The sequence below is a fragment of the Corvus moneduloides genome, chromosome 8, assembly GCF_009650955.1.
Source record: "Corvus moneduloides isolate bCorMon1 chromosome 8, bCorMon1.pri, whole genome shotgun sequence".
Lineage (NCBI taxonomy): Eukaryota > Metazoa > Chordata > Aves > Passeriformes > Corvidae > Corvus > Corvus moneduloides.
The window spans coordinates 23,060,544-23,081,235 of NC_045483.1; the positions used below are offsets into that span (position 1 = coordinate 23,060,544).

The 20,692-nt window shown below is 36.1% G+C and overlaps 1 protein-coding gene across 50 annotated transcripts in view; it reads right to left on the bottom strand.

Annotated features, from left to right (window-relative positions):
* Positions 1-20,692, bottom strand: part of KCNMA1 (potassium calcium-activated channel subfamily M alpha 1) — a 444,344-nt gene that overhangs the window by 68,220 nt on the left and 355,432 nt on the right. For all 50 annotated transcript variants that reach the window (XM_032116877.1, XM_032116876.1, XM_032116875.1 and 47 more), the window contains one exon: positions 923-1,016. In XM_032116877.1, the coding sequence (XP_031972768.1) occupies positions 923-1,016 (94 nt within the window). The remainder of the gene's footprint in view (positions 1-922; positions 1,017-20,692) is intronic.

Below are 20,692 nucleotides of genomic sequence, written 5' to 3' on the forward strand. Positions count from 1 at the left end.
CCTGGCTACACAGGATATGCAAAACCAGAGCAGGAACAGCTTCCTCGAAAACTCTAAGTCTACTACAGGATCCCATTCTAACTGACTTCAGAAGGTAAAAGGTGAAGCACAGTGAGAGAGAATGCAAATGACATTTTAACAGATTACAATTTCTTGTTGCAGTTCTAGTTTTAACAAATCTCTTAGAGGTAATTTGCCCTATGATAGGAAACTACACAGTTATACAAAGGAGTTATATTGTAAAATAATGTACACAGAGCAACAGGGGAAAAATATCACTAATAAGATGCTGTTTTCATCACCCACTTTTAGAGTATATACTACCCTCTTAAAAATCCCTGTATTTCATAATTAATATGCTTTTAGCTTGACTAAAACTGTGTTAGTTTTGAACTTTGCTTTGGCAAGTACATATATTATTAGACTTTTTCATCAGTCTAAATCAATTCACAGAAATTTGATTTCAATCGACAGGATAAAAGGAAGGTAATATTCAGGTTCATTTTTGATTGTGATGATACATCTCACATATGGCCTTAAGTACAGAAAACAGTACTCAGAGGGAATCCAACAAAAAGAGAATTGCCTGAGGCAAACTAACCACATGAGTTCCCCTGATTGGTTAGTGCTATCATTAGTGCCACTGCTGTTTAAGAGCTACACATGGACAGGACAGGGTGACAGCTAAGACTTTAAAGCCTATGTATTTTTCAAACAGCTTTTCAAACTGTTTTTCATGACAGAATTTTTTTTCAGCTCTATCATTAACTGCTGACAAGCTGACAGAATAAATACTTCAGCCTTTCAGAAACCATCTAACAATCTTCTTTTTTCACCCCCTCCCCTTATTTTTGATGTGGGGGGAGGAGAGGAGGAAGGAAGAAAGAAAGGAGATGAAGATATGAGTTTCTTACAGTCTTACCTCATCAGTTTGGGTGAGGAGTTGGGTGAATTTCGCATGCCTCCATTTCGCTGCTTTTTTTTGGGTGATAGTGTCGACGGCTGCTCATCTTCAACTGGAAATATAAGGAACTCATGAGATTAAGTACTGCTCTGAGTGCAATACGAAATACAAGTGAAGTAGCAAAGAACACACACTCTATGTCCATTCACGCACTGATACGTCATTGCTAACATAGGCCCAACAGTAATAAAAATCAAATACATGTTAGTTGAAGAGATTGGTTTGAAGGAGAAGCAGAGAAGAATACCAGGGTTTTGAACATAGGTGTTCAAATTGGTTTCATACTTCAAAAACAAAGCCGGGGGGACCACATTCGGGTTATTCTTAGTTATTATCAGTTAATCTGTGCTACAGAAAAATAGAATTAGTGCTCTGCTATATTCCCAGACAGATAAAGTACTATTTGCAATATCAACTTAACAGCTGCCAGCCTGCTTTTGCTAATGAACTAGACACCAGTTGGTTCTCGCTCCTCACATGCCAAACAACAGAGTCTTCATGAAGAGATGTAAAATATTCAATGCCTTGATGTTCAATGATTCAGTTAGTCGGGAATGTGAATGCAGCCTGCCATTGTGCACAGATCTCCAGCACAAGTCAGACCTCATCGCTCTACCCTCCTCACAAAACAGAGTTTTAACAGGAGTGAACAGAATGAGGTTGAATGGAACTGGGGAGACAATACCTGTATAACAGAGGATGCATGTGTTATGCAATCTTTTAATGAGGATGAGGTGCATTTTCTATGACAGATCAATTTCCAGATACAAAATCACTTACAGTTTTGCCAGTCATAGACTACTCTTAGATAACTTATGTCACAATATGTATTGCTTAAACAAGTGCAGCTTCCTAAGAACTCATCTATAAGAATTAACCACTATCTTTACTATTTTAAGATTGTAACTGCACTTGATAATCTGTGTGTAACCTTTACATGTGCTATCAAAGGGAATAAAAATGCCTGCTTTCTCAGGTTCATAGTAATGCTAATTTATTCTGATATAAAGAAGAAAAAATAAACTTTTTCCCCATCCTCCTGTTAAATGAAAAATTAACTAGAAGATAATATAACTGATGCCTAGGAAGCTTTTACTTTAAAGCTAAAAGGAAAGACATTAGTAGTAGTAGTAGCTGCTATATTTAAAGAGCTTAGTACACATTAGCAGTGCACAAGCAGAGGTTGAGAAAAAAATACTACTTCCAACAGGATACACAGGAAAAACAACAAAATGGGGATATATGTCACCTGCCCCAGACTTATATGTGAAGAAATGAAGCAACAGCCTTTTCCTATAACCCTGTTCCAACACTATTTTATTATTGCATTCCAGCCTGCCATGTATGTCTGTTTGCCCAAGCCTGCTATGGAACTTTTGCCTTCATCAAGACCAAAGGGCTGGACCCTGAAAAGACAGATTCTGCTCTCTTTTTAAATTACCTGGCATCACCTAGCACAAGGGAGTCACAACTAAAGAAAGCACTGCAAAGAAAAAAAGACAAAAAAAGCAACCAAACAAAGCTAATCCCAAAATAAATGTGCCAAAGAGCGGTGTAAAAAGTAATACTTAGATCAGAACAATGCCTGTCTAATAATGATTTATTCACTAAGTTCTTTTCTTCTCTTCTTGGGCAGCATCCCTAAGGACAAAGGAATTTTCTTCTCATTTGACTTTTTTTTTTTTTCCAGATCAAAGTCCTATAGTGTAAATGCTTATTGATGGTTAGTCAAGTGCCATTCTTTGTTTGCCTGAGAGATAAATAAGCCCACAGAAGATTCTCAAAAATACACAAATTGACATTTTCTTTCTGTGACAGTTTGCACATATTAAACCAGATCACTTCAGTATTTAGCTATGCGTACCATGAAGTGAACATGCACAGAATTATTTTGTTGGTAATATCTTTGCATTTCTGATTGCAAAAAAGTGCAAGTCTTTGTGCTTTTCAGAACACCCTCTGCAAATCCTTCTCTTGGAAATGGCCTGGTCTTGTTTTAAACTTCTCTAATAAAAAGTTATTTGCATGCTATTCCACACAGACAAGAGGTTTCAAGATATCCGCTGTGCTCTCGTTCTTTATCGGATATAAATATTCAGTTCCACCACTTAAAAGATCAAACAAACAAGAACCATGCAAAATGTTCCTTCCAGAAAACAACTCTCAAAGAAAACTTTGCTCTCTTGGGAGTAAAAATTCTAAATTTCACTCAATTTAATCTGTTACCATGGGGTTACAGAATGTTTGTCAAGAGATGCAGTTTAGCACCACAAGTGTATTGTTATACTATTTTAGCAGTTCAAGGAAGATACACGGCCATCAGGACCATGGGCAATGGGACCTTACATTAACACAACTGCAGATAATATTATAACCAGAAAAATTTCTCTGAACAAGAGAAAACAATTAAAAAAAAAAAACTTCTCCAAGTTTTCAGCTATCTAATAAGACTCCTGTCTAATCTTTTCAAATTCCAGAAGTTAATACAATAAGGATGTTTTTGTACTATATGGTCCAACACTTGTGTTCTCCAGTGCTGCCAGGTGATGCTAACTTGCTGCCCAATTAAAAACAAAGTCTTACTAGTAATTATTCAAGACAACAACTTCTAGAAGTACATTTCTAGCAGTCTGCACTTATTATTGATACTGCATCTGGAATAAATAAACTTCCATTTTGGATATGTGCTTGTCATATTCAAACTATGTTTCTGTCACCAGTTGCCTGGAAAGTCCAAGGCTGACGTGGCTCACGACTTAATACCTGTTAGCAAAGCCTTCTGAGGGATCTCAATTTGTTGCTTAAGCAAGAAAGCCATTTATTCTCATTGTAGCAATGAAAGGAGATCTATATTAATCATTTGACATGATTAAAATCAAGATTATATTTTTCATTTAAATCTCTGCACAGAGTTTACGGGGCATCTGCAGTTTAGAAGCACAGCTCCACAAGAACGGAGGAAGGGAATACATGAAGTTGAAATATGTGAATAGTATCTAATGGACACTATTACCTATGGCTTGGTTCCCAAAAATGTTGCAATGATAACTTACAAGTGGTTTCTTACTAGTAAGTAGGATATAAAACATCTAATTATTATCCTTCAGATACTCCTATCAGTTTCCTGCCTATTTAAAGAAGTGTACCTAGCAAAATTTTTAGTAAGATTATTAAATACTTTAGTTTCATGGTTTCTGTGTCTGCATTAATTTAAAAGGGAGTCTTAAATTTTCTTGTTCTTATGAAAGACAAACATATTTGAATAATGGGCTGTGATAGATGACAACTCAATTCTGGTATCGTATGTTTGCTTTTTTTAATGAGTCCCCATTTTTTATGTCTTTATACTACAGGATTTGTATTAACTACAGTCATATTATGTAATGCAGACTTTCTTTACCAGCTTTCAGGAAAATCGGAAATAAATTCAAGAATTGGACACAGAATTTTATAGGTTTGGAACTCAATTCAGCCTCCGAGCTCTAATAACATTCAAGAGCTTCTTTGCACATCCCTAAGTATAACACTTAATGTACTGCTGTAACAACCCAGAGCTCACAGTTTTGCAGTTCAGGAAGACTCAGTGCTAAAAAAATGTCAGGCGAGTCTAATGAGGCTTCAGACACTCAGTTTTATGCTGGAGTTTAATTTAAAGTTACACTGATGTTTTAACATGTTTGCTTATTCTTGAGTAAAGAGTGTTCATTGTTTCAATGACATAACCTCCAGACAATGTTCCATGAATTGGTTTAAGATGTGCTGGTAATTTTAACAGCCTTAATGTGGAGTTGAACATCTGTAACAACATATTACTTGACTTTTATCCTCATTTCATTTTTAAAGCAAAGCAAAGGGAATGTCTTTCAAAGCAGTGGATAAATTCATAACTTTTTTCTTTGTTATTTCTAACTATTTTTAAAACAACACTGTCTCCTTGACTGCCTCTCCCAGGTCACTAGCAGAACAGTTTACAGATACTTTTTTAGACACCAAAAAGCGCTGAAATTTGAAATAACATCTATGTTACTGAACATCACACGAACTGGGATACCTAGTGAGTTCATTCTGCCTAGCATGTAAATACTTCAAAGCAATTAAACCCTTTGAAAGGTAAAGCACAAACCACCCAGAAACATTAGTTGACTAGCTATCTTGATTAACTTATTAATCACCACATCTGGAGAAACCCACATCTGTAAGCACTTAAGAGAGCATTAGTAATGTCATAGTCACATTGAAAACAGACTGCAAAACCATGCACAAACCATTCTGTATTGCCTTATGCATCCAGCTACTGGGCTACCTACGGAGATCTTGGTTCAACCCAGGCTTTTGGGAATGGTAGCGGTATTTTACAGGCAGGCTGAGTGCCCTTTGCAATCTACAGTAGGTAGATTTTCCTTGTTCAACAGAACTCAGTAAGTTAAGGTGCAGCAGCGAGGGGTTGTTGGGTAGGAAGAGGCTCCCTTTACGGTTATTAACAAGTGGAACAGGTTCCAGGATTCCTTCAGTGGACTTGGCATCAATCAATGCATTAGTAGTTGCATTCTTGAATTGATATGAACATTTTGGGTAACTTGATCTAGCTGCATTCTTTACTTCTAAATAATAAGAAAAAATTTAAATTAATTTCTTTGTACTAAAAATTATTTCAAACCACAGGCATGAATCAATTTTGATATTATGTGGAAATACAGATATTAAAGCTTAAGGTATCAGTTCCAACAGCAGAAATAAAGGTTTATACCTGCAGCTCTCTTAGGTTAGGTTTCTTTTTTTTCCTCTAAAAATGACTCTTTATAAAAGAATACTTATAAAAGGATTATTCAACAATATTATCACCTTTAATATAATCCCATCCTGGGGTAAGTATATCTGAGGAAATACTTATTTCCCCCATGTTGATAAAGGCTTTGAGATGTACTGTCTGTGGAAGATGTTTATTTCTTTGAAACTACTGAAAATGACAGGGGAGGTAAAGCACTCTGCTGCTATTAAAATAAATAAGGAATCATAGAATACGTAAGGTCACCACTTCAAAATTGTGCAAGCATACTTATGGAATTAAACTGATGTTTAGGAACCCACATAAAAGTTGTTGAGTATTCAACAGCGCTGCATACTGTAAATTTCAGGAGGTCATAAATGGTGCCTCTGAAAAGAAAGTTAAGAAATTCAATTTCCTAAATATGGATTTAGCTTAAAACTCTTAGTCTTCCATTGATAATATATCAAGACGATTTAAACACCACCTCCCCCCCAACTAATACCTCTAACAAATGGTGCCCTCAGTAAAAACCAAAGACAAAATGTTTTTCTGGTAAAAATATGCAATAAAGGTCTTCTCCTAATGCTTGTTTCATTCTGAATGAGTATAGTATAGAGAACAAGGTATGTAACTGAGCCACCAAGACCTTATATTTGGTTATGTATAATGAAGTAAGAAGGTTAGGTAAGGAGTGGTTGGTGGACTGATAAACTTGCAGCATTATTTCCACGTTTCAATTGCCTTAAAAATTCTATGGAGAACATTGAGCAGAAAGTAGAAGCAAAGTATTTGAGGAGGTCAGCATGTTTTCTGGGATCTTTGTCTAGTTTACCACCAGCTAGAAACACCATCTGGTAACAGCAGAGATAAGAAAATAGCATTCCCATGCTTGCCATTTCTCTTCAAGCACAAAATCTGTCTCTCTCATGAAAAAAGTAGTGTATAGGAATTACAAGAGTCATTTGAAGCTACTTTTCAACAAGGTTGAACTGGTTGGTAACAAAGCACCCATTCCAATTCTGTGACCTCTGAATTGATGGCTTGCTACTGTTCTGAGGTCGATAGAAAAATTAGTGGGAAAAGAACTAGAGTCTAAATCACAACGTTTTTCAGCTTTTTACTAATAGAAGTAACATTTAAAGTATAATAATGCATATGCACTGGAGTTCATATATATTTTAAAACATCAAAGGAGAGTATATATCTTTGATTGGCAAAACTGCCACAAAAACCACTGTATAGAATATTGAACATACTACTTGAAAATTATCAATTTTACCTCAGAGTTACCAGGATTTTTATCAAATTTTGTACTTCTATTTTTTATATTCCTCCAAGTGAAACAATTTTCAGATGATAAAATATATCTGCAGAGACCTATCTCTCTACACATGCCACTGGTCAAACATGTATTTGAAGGCTTTGATATGCATCAACTCAGTTCTATTTTTAAAGTCCAGATAGTAATACTGGAAATAATCTTTAAAAATCCACATCCTGTATCAAAGTATCTTCATATGCAACGGAAGAAGACCAGAATCTATGAAGCTTATCAACCCTCCAATCAAGTTGTTCAAGAAACATCACAATCTTTTTACAGGCTCTTCTGGAGTTCAATAAGTGATGGTTTCAGATACCAGACCTGACTATTAAGCAATAACCTTCCATAGCAGTGTATGTCTTATAGCATATTCCATGCAGACAAAAATCAAGCTTTCCCAAGATTTTGTGTTTGCAGTGGCACAGCATGTGTCAGAACAAAAATACCTGTCCTTTGGTAATGGCTTTATATCTGGAGCTTGGCATCATATTTAATAGCACCACATGATCTTGTTCACCAGGAAGGCAGACTGAGCTGCTTAAAACCTAAGTTACTTCCCCTTAGTTCCAACAGTGTGGACAGGTACTATTACTGAGCATGGGCATAACAAGTTGCCAATTTTTTCTTTGTCAAATTATTCTAGATTTAGAAGTTCTAACTACTGGTTTTATCCCATGACTTCTAGCCTCCTGCCTCTGACAGGAGCTCAGATCAATGTGGAAGAAGCCCCACAGTGGATGAGTGATGAAATTCTTCGTACATAGGACAATTTTCTTTCTTACTCCAACAATTTATGGCCCATGTCTTTTTACTCGATCTTCAAAAACAAGGGTTACAGAATAATATTTGAATAACCTATCTTTGGCAGAGTTAATAATCTCTTTTTCCCTTTCTCCTCAAATTATATATTTTTTACCACAGAAGAGTAAAACTGGTTACTCTTAGTGTAAATAGCCTGTCAAGCTATAGGTGCACGTTGTGCCACACACACCGGGGCTGTCAGGATACACCCTGAATTCCATGTGCAAGCATGGAGCTGTTGGATTAAGCAGTACTGTACAGTCGGGTGAGACATACAAGCCAACTTCAGCAGATACATACTACAGCGGGCAGAACCTAAAGCACTTACAGAGCATCCCACTGTTCAGCAAAGACTGTTGAGTTTTATTAATAATTTCTTTAAAATCCGATTGGGTTCTTGCACTACTGTGTGGACTGATTTCCATAGAAAACATATTTGGGAAACAAAGATTGCTGTTAATTACATGGAACTAAATACATCCTTACATATTGTCACTGCCTCACTAGGTTTGGCAATCAAACTGTCTGGATTGGGGTAATTTGTTGTACCACTGTGCAACATCAAATCACAACCTCCAAATCCACCAGGGTTCTCTTCCAAGTATGAGATGAGTTTAGCACCAGTAAGTCTACTAAAACAGAACTATTTTTCTAGTTATAGTTAGATTAATTTCTTTTTATGTAATATGACATATGACTTTATTTCCACTGCAAATGGTCACAGGCCTGCATTATTTATGCTGCCAAAATTCCTTAGAACTGTTCAGTAGATTGTCATGCATCCATAAGGCATTATTATTACCTAAGAATATTTTGAGAGCCATTTTGAGAGCAAATTTTAAACTACTTTTTGAGAACAGTAAACAATAAGGAATGGGATAAAAGTAGAGTAAGGGTAAGAAATTCCATTTTCTGTAGTATTTTCTAATTGCACACTGGGTGAACACTACCTACTTTTAATAAATGCTGTACAGAATTTGCCCAAGAAGCCTGTCACCATAAGAGAAAAAAAATATTATGTATAAAATGTGATATATTAATGCAATTGTAAAGGTATTTTGAAGTTGCATATATTCCTATTCCGTACCCCCACCCTCAGGAACTCCCTTTCAAGCTCAATGAATATACACTTGCCTACAGACTGCATTAGGGAATCATGCCTGTTTCTATTTCTATACATTTTATTTATTATAATGAAGATAATTTGAATTGCAATCTGCAACTCCCTGAACATTTTTAAAACAACAAATGTAGTTAAACTAATGCCTGTGGCAATATCTATTTATTCTTTGTGAGCATACACTTGCCATAACTTAAAACTGGGCTGAGCTTTAATTTAAATGTAACAAGGCAGAATACCAGTACAGTGCTTTCAACAAAATGGCTGAAACTGGCTTCAGCATGATTTGCCTGGAAGGGAAGATGAAAATGTGTTTTAAAGGAGAAAAAATATCCTGACCAAAACCAGACATTCTAAACAACCACCACTGATACCCAGTGCTCCTTTCCTCCTCCATCTCTATCAGCTGGTAGGCTTTCAGCACTGTTTTTCGCCAGACATTAGCACAGTGTTTTCCTTCATAGTCAGCCATCAGCCAGAGCTGTCACTTGCAGATACTTCATTTTTGTTTCAGTCTAATTCATACTGCACCCCCTTAATCTCTGTAGTGAGTAATGCCATGTCACTGTGAAGATATGTCAGATCCAGCACTAGAAATACAGAGTGTTTCTAACAGTTAAACTATCTTGGTTTGAAGAAATATTTTATTTCTTCCCCCAACTTAACCAATGTCTTTCTCCTAAACATCTTCTGAGCTGACCTCCAAAGGAGCAGTCACCATTCTGCAATGTGGCTCACCTTTCATGGGGTGGGGGGTGAAGACAAGCTGCAGCCCTGTATTACTAAATGCAAATAATCAATATGTTGATTGAGCTTTTGGCTACCAGAGTTCTTTTGATGGGAGTGACAGTGAGCATGACTTGCCTCATTCAATGACAAGGCTGTTTAGACTTTGCTACCTACCACTTTGTGAATCAGGCAACTGAAAATACCCACAGCAATTCCTCCAAACTGTCAGCTATTGCTGTGATTCCACCCAGCACCCCCTGTACAAGACAACAGATTAACCATTAGGCTAGATATGTTGAAAATATACAGCTTCAACCTTTCCCCAGCTAGCTCAGAGCGATGTATAGATGATTATTTCAACCGTCAGCTGCCGCATAGACTTAAACCTCTGCACAATAACTCCTGGATTCATCTGCCCCTTGTCAAACTTGCACAGCTTTAGTTTGAGCATACATAGTGTGGCAGTTTCACTGCGGATCTAGAATAATCCAGACGGCTGCTGTCTCTTTGTTAACAGGAAGCTAAACTGATGAGTTTGTAATGCATTTCTTATCAAAGGTAGTTTCAAAAAAGAAAATGTGCCAAATCAGTTGGAGGTGGAATTTAGCGTAGTATTGAAATACGATTTAATCAAAACATTTGTTATTTGTTTAATAATGTGTTGTAATAACCCCCACATTATTCCTCCTCTAAAAATCATTTTATGCCAGTGAACTATTTATTTTACAAATTTACTTGGGTTTTTTTTTTTTTTTGGCGGTAACAGATGTAATGAAACCATTGACTAGAAACTACAATATAATGGTGCTTGATGAGATACAAGAATGTTAATTTTAGAAACAGCAGAGCAGCGTTCGCTTGGTGTCTGAAATGGTAATCTCAAATGAAACAGGATTGCTGCTTTTGTTTCTATGTGCATTACAAACTCAGAAAAATGCACTTCATTCTGTTTTTTTAATACAAAAAGATATGCTGCATATCTCTACACACTAGCACCATTAGAAAAGCAGGTGAGGCTGGCTTTTAGTTGCAGAGTGTGCCACTTGAAGCAGATAAAACATCAAGATCCAAGAATGTCAAGAATGCATCATATCAGAACCTCTTGCAAATACTGAATGGTGCTTACATGAGATATTCTCTTTGAAAGTGCAGATCAAGAAATATTTTTCTTTTCTCCTCTCTTTTTGTCCCAGGCTTGCACCTTTTGGTTAAAAGCACATAAAATTGCAAAACAAATGCATTATGTCTACTACTTGCCCCCACCCCCCCTTTTTCTTTTTCTTTTTCTTTCTATTAGCATCCAATACTTAAATTTTGTATTAATAATACATGGTCTTTCAGTCTTAATTCTTCTCCCACGTAAAGAATTGAAACTCAGCCACAGACATATTCCTCATCTTTGCTTTTCCTTGAATGCTGTAAAAAACATAGTTAATAGCAAATGTGGAATCTTGCCATGCTGGATCCTGTTATTAATTTTAGATGGCTGCTCTGATATTCAGTGAAATCATTAAAAACTTTAAGTTTCTGATCTTTTAGAGTAACTTGTATATAGAATGAAAGATAGACTACAAAGGAGTTTGGAAACCCAGCAAACTTTTAACTTAAATCTTTTGGTGAAAAAGGTCTGGGGTATAGCTTTACACCATTTGTATTTATTTTTAAGGGTAGAGCAGCTCTCTAAGGTTATGGTAGAAATCTGATATTTTTTCTTTGCTCCTCCAGTTTAATTCAAGAACATAACGATTATGAACGCTGTATCAGTTATTATCACTTCTCTATTACTATGACTTCTGCAAGCAAAGAAGTGGTTTAAGGTTGCCCAAATTGTGGTTGATCCAAAGTCCGCTTAAGTAAGAGAAAACATTTACACTGACTTCAATGGACTTTAGCTGAGGAGCTGTTCATACCTCATGTATATGCTGTTATAAATGAGAAGAAAGCCTTTCCCATAATACAGCATTTTACAGTTGGCGTGTGCAATTTTGAGAAAGGCTTCTAATTTCATCGATCTGGTTTCTTGCTCTGATATAGAGGTATATAGACCACAGGACACTATTTGTACATAACAAACATCTCTTTCCCCTGCCAAATTTGCACAGTAGAAAAAAGCTACTTCAATTCCTAATCAAATCCTACTTTATATTTAGACTAAGTCATAGATCCATTGAACCTTGAACATCTTTTCTAAATCAGATTTTAGTATTCCCTCAAACATTTTTCTCGATTTTTAGTCTTCATTCTCCACTGCCTTTTCAAATTATGATTCACTCTGTAATTGTTTATTCAAGTCATTATACTGTTATTGGAAAACTCAAATGAAAGTTAAAAAAAAGCAAAGCAGCAGTAGATTTTTTCCCCCCTGTCCATTTAATTGTCGAACTGATTTCTCCACATGTTGTATCCATACAGAATACTATTTGGATAAAGTAAATTTTGTTTTGGGAAAGGGTGAAGAAATGGAGATGTGCCTAAACTGTAGAACTTAGAACATGGTCTGTTTTCAAGGGGGTCTGTTTCCCAGACAAACATCAAAGTGAAGGGAACTAACTTTGTCTTTTGAGAGTGCACTGCAGAGAATAACAAAAGTCAAAGGGTCTCATCAGTATGGCAAGTGTAAATATGCTGAGTTAAACTTTAAATTATGTTACTTCATTACAACAAGCTGTTCTGCTCTGAACATGGAGGAGGAGCTACAGAAAATGTTACCCCATGTGTCAAATAAGAGCTGTTCAGACCCTGTGTTTCTTACCAAGTCACAAGCAGCTATGAACTACAATTTTGGAGCCCCAGCTTCTCTCTCTAGCAGAGCAAAGTACAGAAGGATTGCTCAAAGCCACATTAACATTTTAACAGACTACCTGATGATCCCATGGCTACAAGCAGAGGACTGGGAATCTCCTGACTGGGATTTAGTTTTACCACTGATCTTGGGTTATACAGCCTTGGGTGGCCCACTTGCAGTCAATTCTGTTGTGAAGGTGTTCCTTACTCAGAGATATTTCTAAAATTCAAGTGACCAAATGATCTAAAATTGTGGCTGTTAATCTTTAATTTTCTCAGATCTAGCAGGTGTAAGACTGTGACGTTGCTATTGCTGTTTGAATACTACATTTGGAATACATTCCATAAAAATATACTATATTCATAAGTGAAAAGAGTGGATTGTTATTACAGTGTTTGGTGGTTTGGTTTTTTTTTTTTTTTTATTAGACACGAAAGTGTGCCTCTAACATTGAATAACTGTAACATCCTTTTTATTTCTGTGTTTCTATTTTCCTTCCTTAAAAAAATAGTGTTGATTAAAGGACGCTGATTTCCTTATGAGTGGCCCTTTGAAAGTTCCCCAAGGCAAGACATGTAAAGCCAAAAGGCACATCTTAGGGAGATTTTTTAAGAGTAGCAGCACAGAGCAAATGATAGTATTCCATGCATTGTCATAGATTATCCTTGTTTCAATGCACAGCAACCCAAAGTGTATTGTCCTTTGTCCTATTGCCTCAAAGAGGATTTTGACACCAACTATAAGGGATACAGAGGAAGAAGTTGCAGCACTAGCAAGGGCACACTGCCGTTCTGCAGTTCTGCTAAATTGTAGGAGGAATCTGTCTTGTTTTTACAAAATTAAGGAAGTTTCCCCTTTGTGACTAAACACACTCACAACCTGATCAGTCACTGCAGAAAACAGTGAAGTTCTATTTGTGGACAAAAAATAAGCTACTATTTACAAAAAAAAAAAAAAAAAAAAAAAAAAAAAAAAAAAAAAAAAAAAAATCTAAATTTGAAAGGCCACTCATCATTGTGCCTATGATCACTTTACTGTTTACACTCCCCCAGCTCCATTAAATTCCGAGAAAAATATACAGTGCCTTGAAGTAACTAAGGGTAAAAGTAAGCTCAGGAGTCCTTGGTGATTGCTCTGCTCCCTGGGATTAGAAATCTTGTATTTACAGCATAGATAGTGTTTGTCAGGAAGAGTATTTCAGTGCACAGGAAAGTGATAGTTCCATGCCTTTGGAGCACAACTTGGCAAATTTTAGCTCGGTCTTGCTGCAACTGTTTCCTTCCTGTGAATATTTGGAAGGGTAGATTTCATCCTGCAGAAATCTCATTAGAATTATTACTTTTGTTTTCCACTCAGAAGTGCCAGTTTCTCTTAACAGCTTAAAAAAAACAGATTTGCAGTGTAATTGCAACCTGCATATCCTAAAATTTTAAACCGAAATAAAATTTCATCTACCTTGCTCATTAAGAAGACATACTAGGTGTCCCTGCCAATACCACAGTGAAGTAAAGATTTTCCAGAAACTTCTTGTAAGTCCAAGAGACTATATTCCTAAATTTTAAGATTTTTTTTTTTTTCCAATTCTTCCTCTGCTACCCATGAGTTACCTTACTTTTGAAAACACACTTGAGAAGATTTGGCTGAGATTGTTTCTTTTTTAACTAGGTGGTTAATATCTGACCGATAAATTGGGGTTTTCTTCATAATTTTTTTTACTTTTTAAAATTTGATACCATTGAATTTATTTTGGCTTGTGTTTAAAGGGTGTAGAAGTGTCTGTGTCTCTGAACAAGAACTGAAATATTAACATTTAACTCTGGCTTTCGTATTGTTAGTCTTATTCAGTTTTCACCCACATCAGTGGAAAAACTTCCATTTACTAAACTTTCACAGGCTCAGGCTCAGTGATCCCCAATCCTCTTTAAGGCTTAGCTGTAGTATTCCTCTGGGATGGAGGTCTTCATACAACTATTAACTTGTGAGGCCATCATATCATTTCATATGTAAAGTATAAAATGCTGTGCCTATTTACATAGGTTCTAGAGACAAGTGCTTACACTGGATATACCTTTCTGGAAAAAAGTTAGCACAATTAAAAAGAGCCATCTGAATTTTTTTTAATAAATTTTTTTCCTTAGCAAAGCAGTACATAATGAAGTTCTTGCAGGCTTTTCAGCCACTACTGATTTCTAAGCCAGCACCACCACCTGCTGGTTACAGGGAGTTTCAATGTGCTGTTTTCTGGTCTTCAAACCTATGCATAAATATAGAGCACTATTTCTCAGCTGTTCTTATACACAGAAATGTTGTTACCAGAAGAGATTTTTAGCAGACTGGTTGCAGTTTAACAATACTCTATTATCTGAATTATGGCTTTCATAAGAGCAGGGAATGTTAACAAAGAAATTATTTTATGCAAAGTACTGTAAGTCACAGGGTAAACATTAAAATTAATCAAATAGATTGAACCTGTTGTATTAAAACGCCTATTGGCACATATGCTGGCTTTATTACTTACAGATACATAGTTAAATACTCTTTATAACACTAAGAAATTAGTATATTTTTTTTCTAAGTGCTCCCTACTTTACTGTATTCCACAATGTACTCCATTCTTGTGAGGCTTTTTTCTTGCTCTGAACAAATGCATCTAAAAAACCAAAACCTCCTGTTAAATCTATTAATATAAAAACAACCAAGATATAAATAACTAAGATTAAATCTATAAAACAACAGCAAAAATAGTGATAGCAAAAATGGAGATGGAATATAATCAATTGGCATGGAAATTTAGGGAAGTACAGTACATAATTTCTAGGTACATACTGGCAAAAAAAGAGGAAGTAAAACAGCACAATAGTAAAAAAACCCCCCAAAACTCAAATCTCTGCAAAAACTTCACAGTAGTCTGGCTGAAATCGATTGCTATGGAAAGCAAGAGCGGGCAATCCACCCCATAAGGGTGGAAAATAAAGCAAAAGCTAAGAAATCCAATGGTGAAAAATAATAACAATTTTACTTACATCATCATTTTGATTTCTAAAAGAAGGAATACTCAAAAGGATGGATGTATATAGCAAGGATCACATTTTTCAAACATAACATGAAAAGACTCAAAATACCTCCACATAAAATAAAAAAATGACTGTTACGAATTCTCTCTAATTTTCCTATTACTAAAAAATCTACTGTACTGATAAGACTGAAATTTCTGCAGCAACTAGGGTTCAACTCTTTTGAAATATTGTAAGAGGGGAAAGCATGCTATCTCATATTCACTTCATGTAATACCAACTATAATGGTATAAAATTACACAGGCTAGCTACAGAGAAAGAAAGCAAATAATGCTCAATCTACCCAGACAAACTGATATCAATGTTTTTTAAAAAAATTAAAATACATATGTTTTGTCCTTTTAGTTTTTACTTTGATATTAAAAGCTACAGGAAGATGCCAGCCTTGCTTAGTTCATGACAAGGATCAGACAGATCACAACCCATGATGAAGAACAGCCTCAGAAAGAAAATTTCATCAAACCCAACTGCATCGTGCTTGATACTGCTGGATTCATTAACCAAACCCTGATGAGAATATGGGTGTTACCAGAGAAGGAGAAGGGAACCCAACATTGAGCACCCTCACTGTCAGCACACAGTGCAATGAACCAAGAGGAGAAGAAAGAAGGCAGTGGAGAATTTGAGAGAGAGAGAGGATTGTCAAGGTGTTGAATTAGCAGGTTACTTAGATGTGTCTTGTAAAACACTTGCCGTGCTCAGCACAAAAATCACTTATACACTATGAGTGTACAATTATAAAATTAAATACAGGTGATGTCCCTTTTCAAAGCAGGTAGCATGATAAGGAAGAAAGACTGATAAAATTTAAAAAAAAAAAAAAGGAAAGAAATTTCTGCAGGAAACCACTGAACTTCCAGCATTTCTGTTCTATTACCACACCATTTTCACAATAAAGTCTACGATCACCTGGAGCTGAGGAACTCTCTGCAACAAAGAAAAAATTGATGTATAAAATTTCATAAGATTTACATGTCAGTTACTACCCTAAAAGTAACTATATCAACCACAAATGCCACAGGATGCCAATATATTTGGAAATACTGTTGCTGCCAGATGTTTTGAGAATCAGATACTGAAAGCATCCAGAAATCCTATGCTCAGGGGACACTGACAGCTGTCAAGAAAGTCATCTTCCAAAATCAAATTGCTTGGAGCTCTACCTCTGAGGATTTTATTTTGTCCTGTTTGAGGAGAAAGAAGGGGGCAGACAAAAGACTCATATGCTAAAGGAAGATTAAAACCAAATGCATATTTTGACATATTTTATATTCCTCATGGGCAGAACTCAAGGATACTGACCCAAGGGACAATTTCAAGATGTTTCCTGAAGAGTGTGTGGGGCTTGAGTATTGAGGCTGAATATACGAACCTAAAGATATGATTCTGGCATGCCCTCAAGCTACAATTTTAAATGCAAAACAAGAATTTTGGTATCTATTTAGCAGCAGAAGTACCAGTAAAACTGTGGATGAATGAGCTGCAGCATTAAAAGATTCAATCAGCCAATAAAAAAGACCTTTAAAGTTTGATCAGCCACTAAACACACCAATACTAGAAATCCCGAATCCAAAAACACAGTAGGCACTTTCATTAAAGTAGGAGATAGTATTTTCAAGCATTATTCAGAAAAAACAGAAAGACAGAAAGTTCTCCACAGACCATGCTCTAATAAAAAACTACATGTGGTAGTGGTAACAGTGGAGATCTGAAACAAAAATTAAAATAATCCTATGCTTGAAACAGGCAAATTCAGGTATAGGGAGTTCTGAGAACGCCGTAACTATATGGTAATGGCATACTGAAGTGCAGATATGGCACAGAATTCATTCTTCATAAATTAACATGCAGAAGGATCTGGTGTCAGCAGGTTAAAAGAATGTCAATCCCTGCTCTTACACAATTTCACACTGATGTAATATGAGTCAAGTCCAGACTATGTGATTTGATTCTTGGCTTGAGTCTTCCCCAGCACCGCAAATTGTTTGTTCATCTACTCCTCTTCCAAACATAACCAAGGGTTTCTGCTGAGTCATGTAACTCTCCAAAGTGTAAGATGCCTGCACATTGGACTCCTTGTATGGAAGGATCCTGTTAAATAGTGAGGATCACATTACTGACTGCAGGCTCTGCAATCTTTGCACTATGATTATCATTGCAGAATCTGTGCTGAGAACGACATCTGTCCCAGCCCTACTGTCTTCTCATCTTTTCTCCTTTGTCTGATTGAAGAAATCAGTTAAGGTATATCTTTGTTACTCAGGGCAGTGAGACTTTTGAATACAAATAATCAAAAAATATATAATGAAATTCTTCATATACGTATTTATTTGCTTTTCCTTGAATAACTTTTCTATGGAACACAAGTTTTGGTGGAAAAAATTCCATCTTTTACGAACTACTGAAAAATTTAGATCTTTAGCAAATGAAAACTGATTTAATTCCCTGCAGAAATTTGTTTGTAAAATGAAACAAAAATTACACTTTCACGTCTCATTTTACACAAAACATCATTTGTCAAAAATAAAACATCAATAGAACTCTTAAAATGTGCAACCTCACACAACAGGGTAAATACTTTTTTCTGTGGAATATCAAAAGCAGTTCTTAGCATCCAAGAGTTTGCAAACTATGTCAGTCATTGGAAAGCTTATTGGCTTTGTTCAGAACCAAGTGAAAAATTGTTTCTTGTTAAAAACAAGACAAGATACAAGAATGGTTAGGAGTCAAAGTCCATTATTGATGAGAAATATTAGCATGTCATCTGAAAATTTGGGAAAACGTCCCGGATGTTGGAAAGGACAATCTGTAGTGGGAGCCAGAAAAGTATATCCTGCTCTATTCAGCAGTGCATCTCACTTCTTCTCACCCTTCTGCTGTCTCATCATGTGAATTATATTCATTTTCATACCCTACAATTCTAAATAAATACTGTATTACTTCCTTGCTGCCACCCATCTTGTGATTGACTGATCACAGAGAACCTGGCAGTCCTTGCATGTTCTGGTAAATCAGGAATAATTCTAAAAGAGGTAAAGCATGAATAAAATAAAAAAATAATCTTTGGACAAATGCCTGCTAATGAAATATGCTATCAGTTTGCAACTATGGATTTACCACATATTACTCATGGAACAGGAATAAGCATCATCTCTACATCAGGCTCAAAACTTGCAATTGTTTTTATTCTCTTCAAGAAGAATCTTTGTTCTATCAGCTGATAAAACTTTACCAGCTAGGAAAATCTTTATCTTGACCTCTAAATTACTGTCCATGTGTCACAGCTGCTATTTCTACCAAATGACCAAGCAGTACATCTCATAAGGGATCATCTCAGTGTGACATAAGGAGGGCTAATTTTACACTAAACTATGTCCATTGTTAGATGTCACACCTACTGGTTCATTCTGGCAAGAGTTTGCTCAAAAACAGAGCCTCCATTTCCTGTTGCCAGGGTTCCTCCATAGCATATGGTGATGTAAAATCTCTCTCCATATTGTCAGACATGCTGTGTCAGGGAACATATAACACCACTGAGTGAGAGTGTGCAGATAACGTCAGGAACATGGGAATGGAGAAAGGAACATGCTTAGCGCAAGCAAAATCTTTTATGCAAGAATGAACAAAGAAAATTGCATGACAAAGATCAAAGATGCTATAATGATTTTTTGGATTTCCTTCAGTTGTTCTATACAGTTAACATGTTCTGCATTCCAATTAAAGTTCAGAAGCAGCTAAAAACTTCAGATGATTTAAAAAATATGGCAGCAGAGACAGTTCTCTGCTGATGCAGATAAACCCAAGTTATTCCTGCCCTCTCAGATAGTATACCCTTTCTAAACCTCTCTAAATTAGACAGCAGCAAGGCAGTTATGGTAATTTCTCCACACCTTCTTTCTGTCATGTAGCCCATTTCACTCTCCTCTCGTTCTTGCTGTGCATCTATGTTCTTCTTAAGCAAAGATCAGAAAATCTGAAAATTGGCCTCTGAAGGGGAATAACTATGTCAAAAGGACATTCAGGTTTGTATTTAGGACTTCAAAGTGTAAAGATCTCAAAGCACTTCTTAGCACACAGTGTAATAGTATAGAATAATAGATTAAGAATACAGTATTTTCAGTCTCTGAGGGGAAAAAGCCCTATAGTCACGTAGTAAGTTGGTGGCACAGTCAAGATTGGGATCTTTGCCTTGGGGCATTTTTGTTTCCCATTTGCCTAGGTAAAATTTCCAGTCAAACTAAAATGCACACAGGAGTGTTTGACCAGATAACACTGGACACATCTTACACAGTAATAAGGCTTTTCCCACCCTTCCTTTTCAGAATAATAGTACTGTACTAACAAGACCTGATCAGTATCAGTGAAGCATGTCTGTGTGAAGTAGCACACATGATGTTCCCTAAAATCTTTGATAATAAGTGAATCACAGACTTACAGCATTCAATAATAAGTAAAGTATCATAAGGAAAGCTACATCATTGTATTATAAAAAAAAGAATGCTAAAAGAAGCTGGTGAATAGTCTCAAAAAGTGAAAGGATGACTAACATTTAACATATTATAAAGGGTATTATCAAACAGTTAAGAACTAACATACTAAAATAAATATATTTATGATTTCTTAAAAATAAATTAAAACTTTTCCTCATGTGTTCTGTCCAACTCCCTCCTGTCTACTATAACCCAAATCAAAGCAACAATACAGCATGGGTGCTTGTTTGGTGGCACTTCAAGAACCACATATGGAGTTACATGACAACAGTCTCCTCTTTTCATGCAGAACATAAATAATTCAAGAGGTTGTGTTTCCTGGCATATGCAAATACCCCAGAAGGTTCTAGGTACTCAGTAGAAAATACAAAGACCCAGAAAAATTGTCTTGTAAGTTGCTTCTGACTTCTAGACTGGGGCTGAACCACTCTGCTGGACCCACTCTGACCTTGATAAAATCTGAAGATCTCTGGTTCTAATTCAGTCGATGCTCCTAGCCTAGGTAAGAAATAGGTTGGCTGCCCCTGCTTCCAGTTCTAGAAGTATGAGCCACATAATATTTATATTAGTGACTACTAATGTCACTACTGACCTGATTGAAGGTATGCACACATCAAATATGCCAGGGGTCTCATGGAA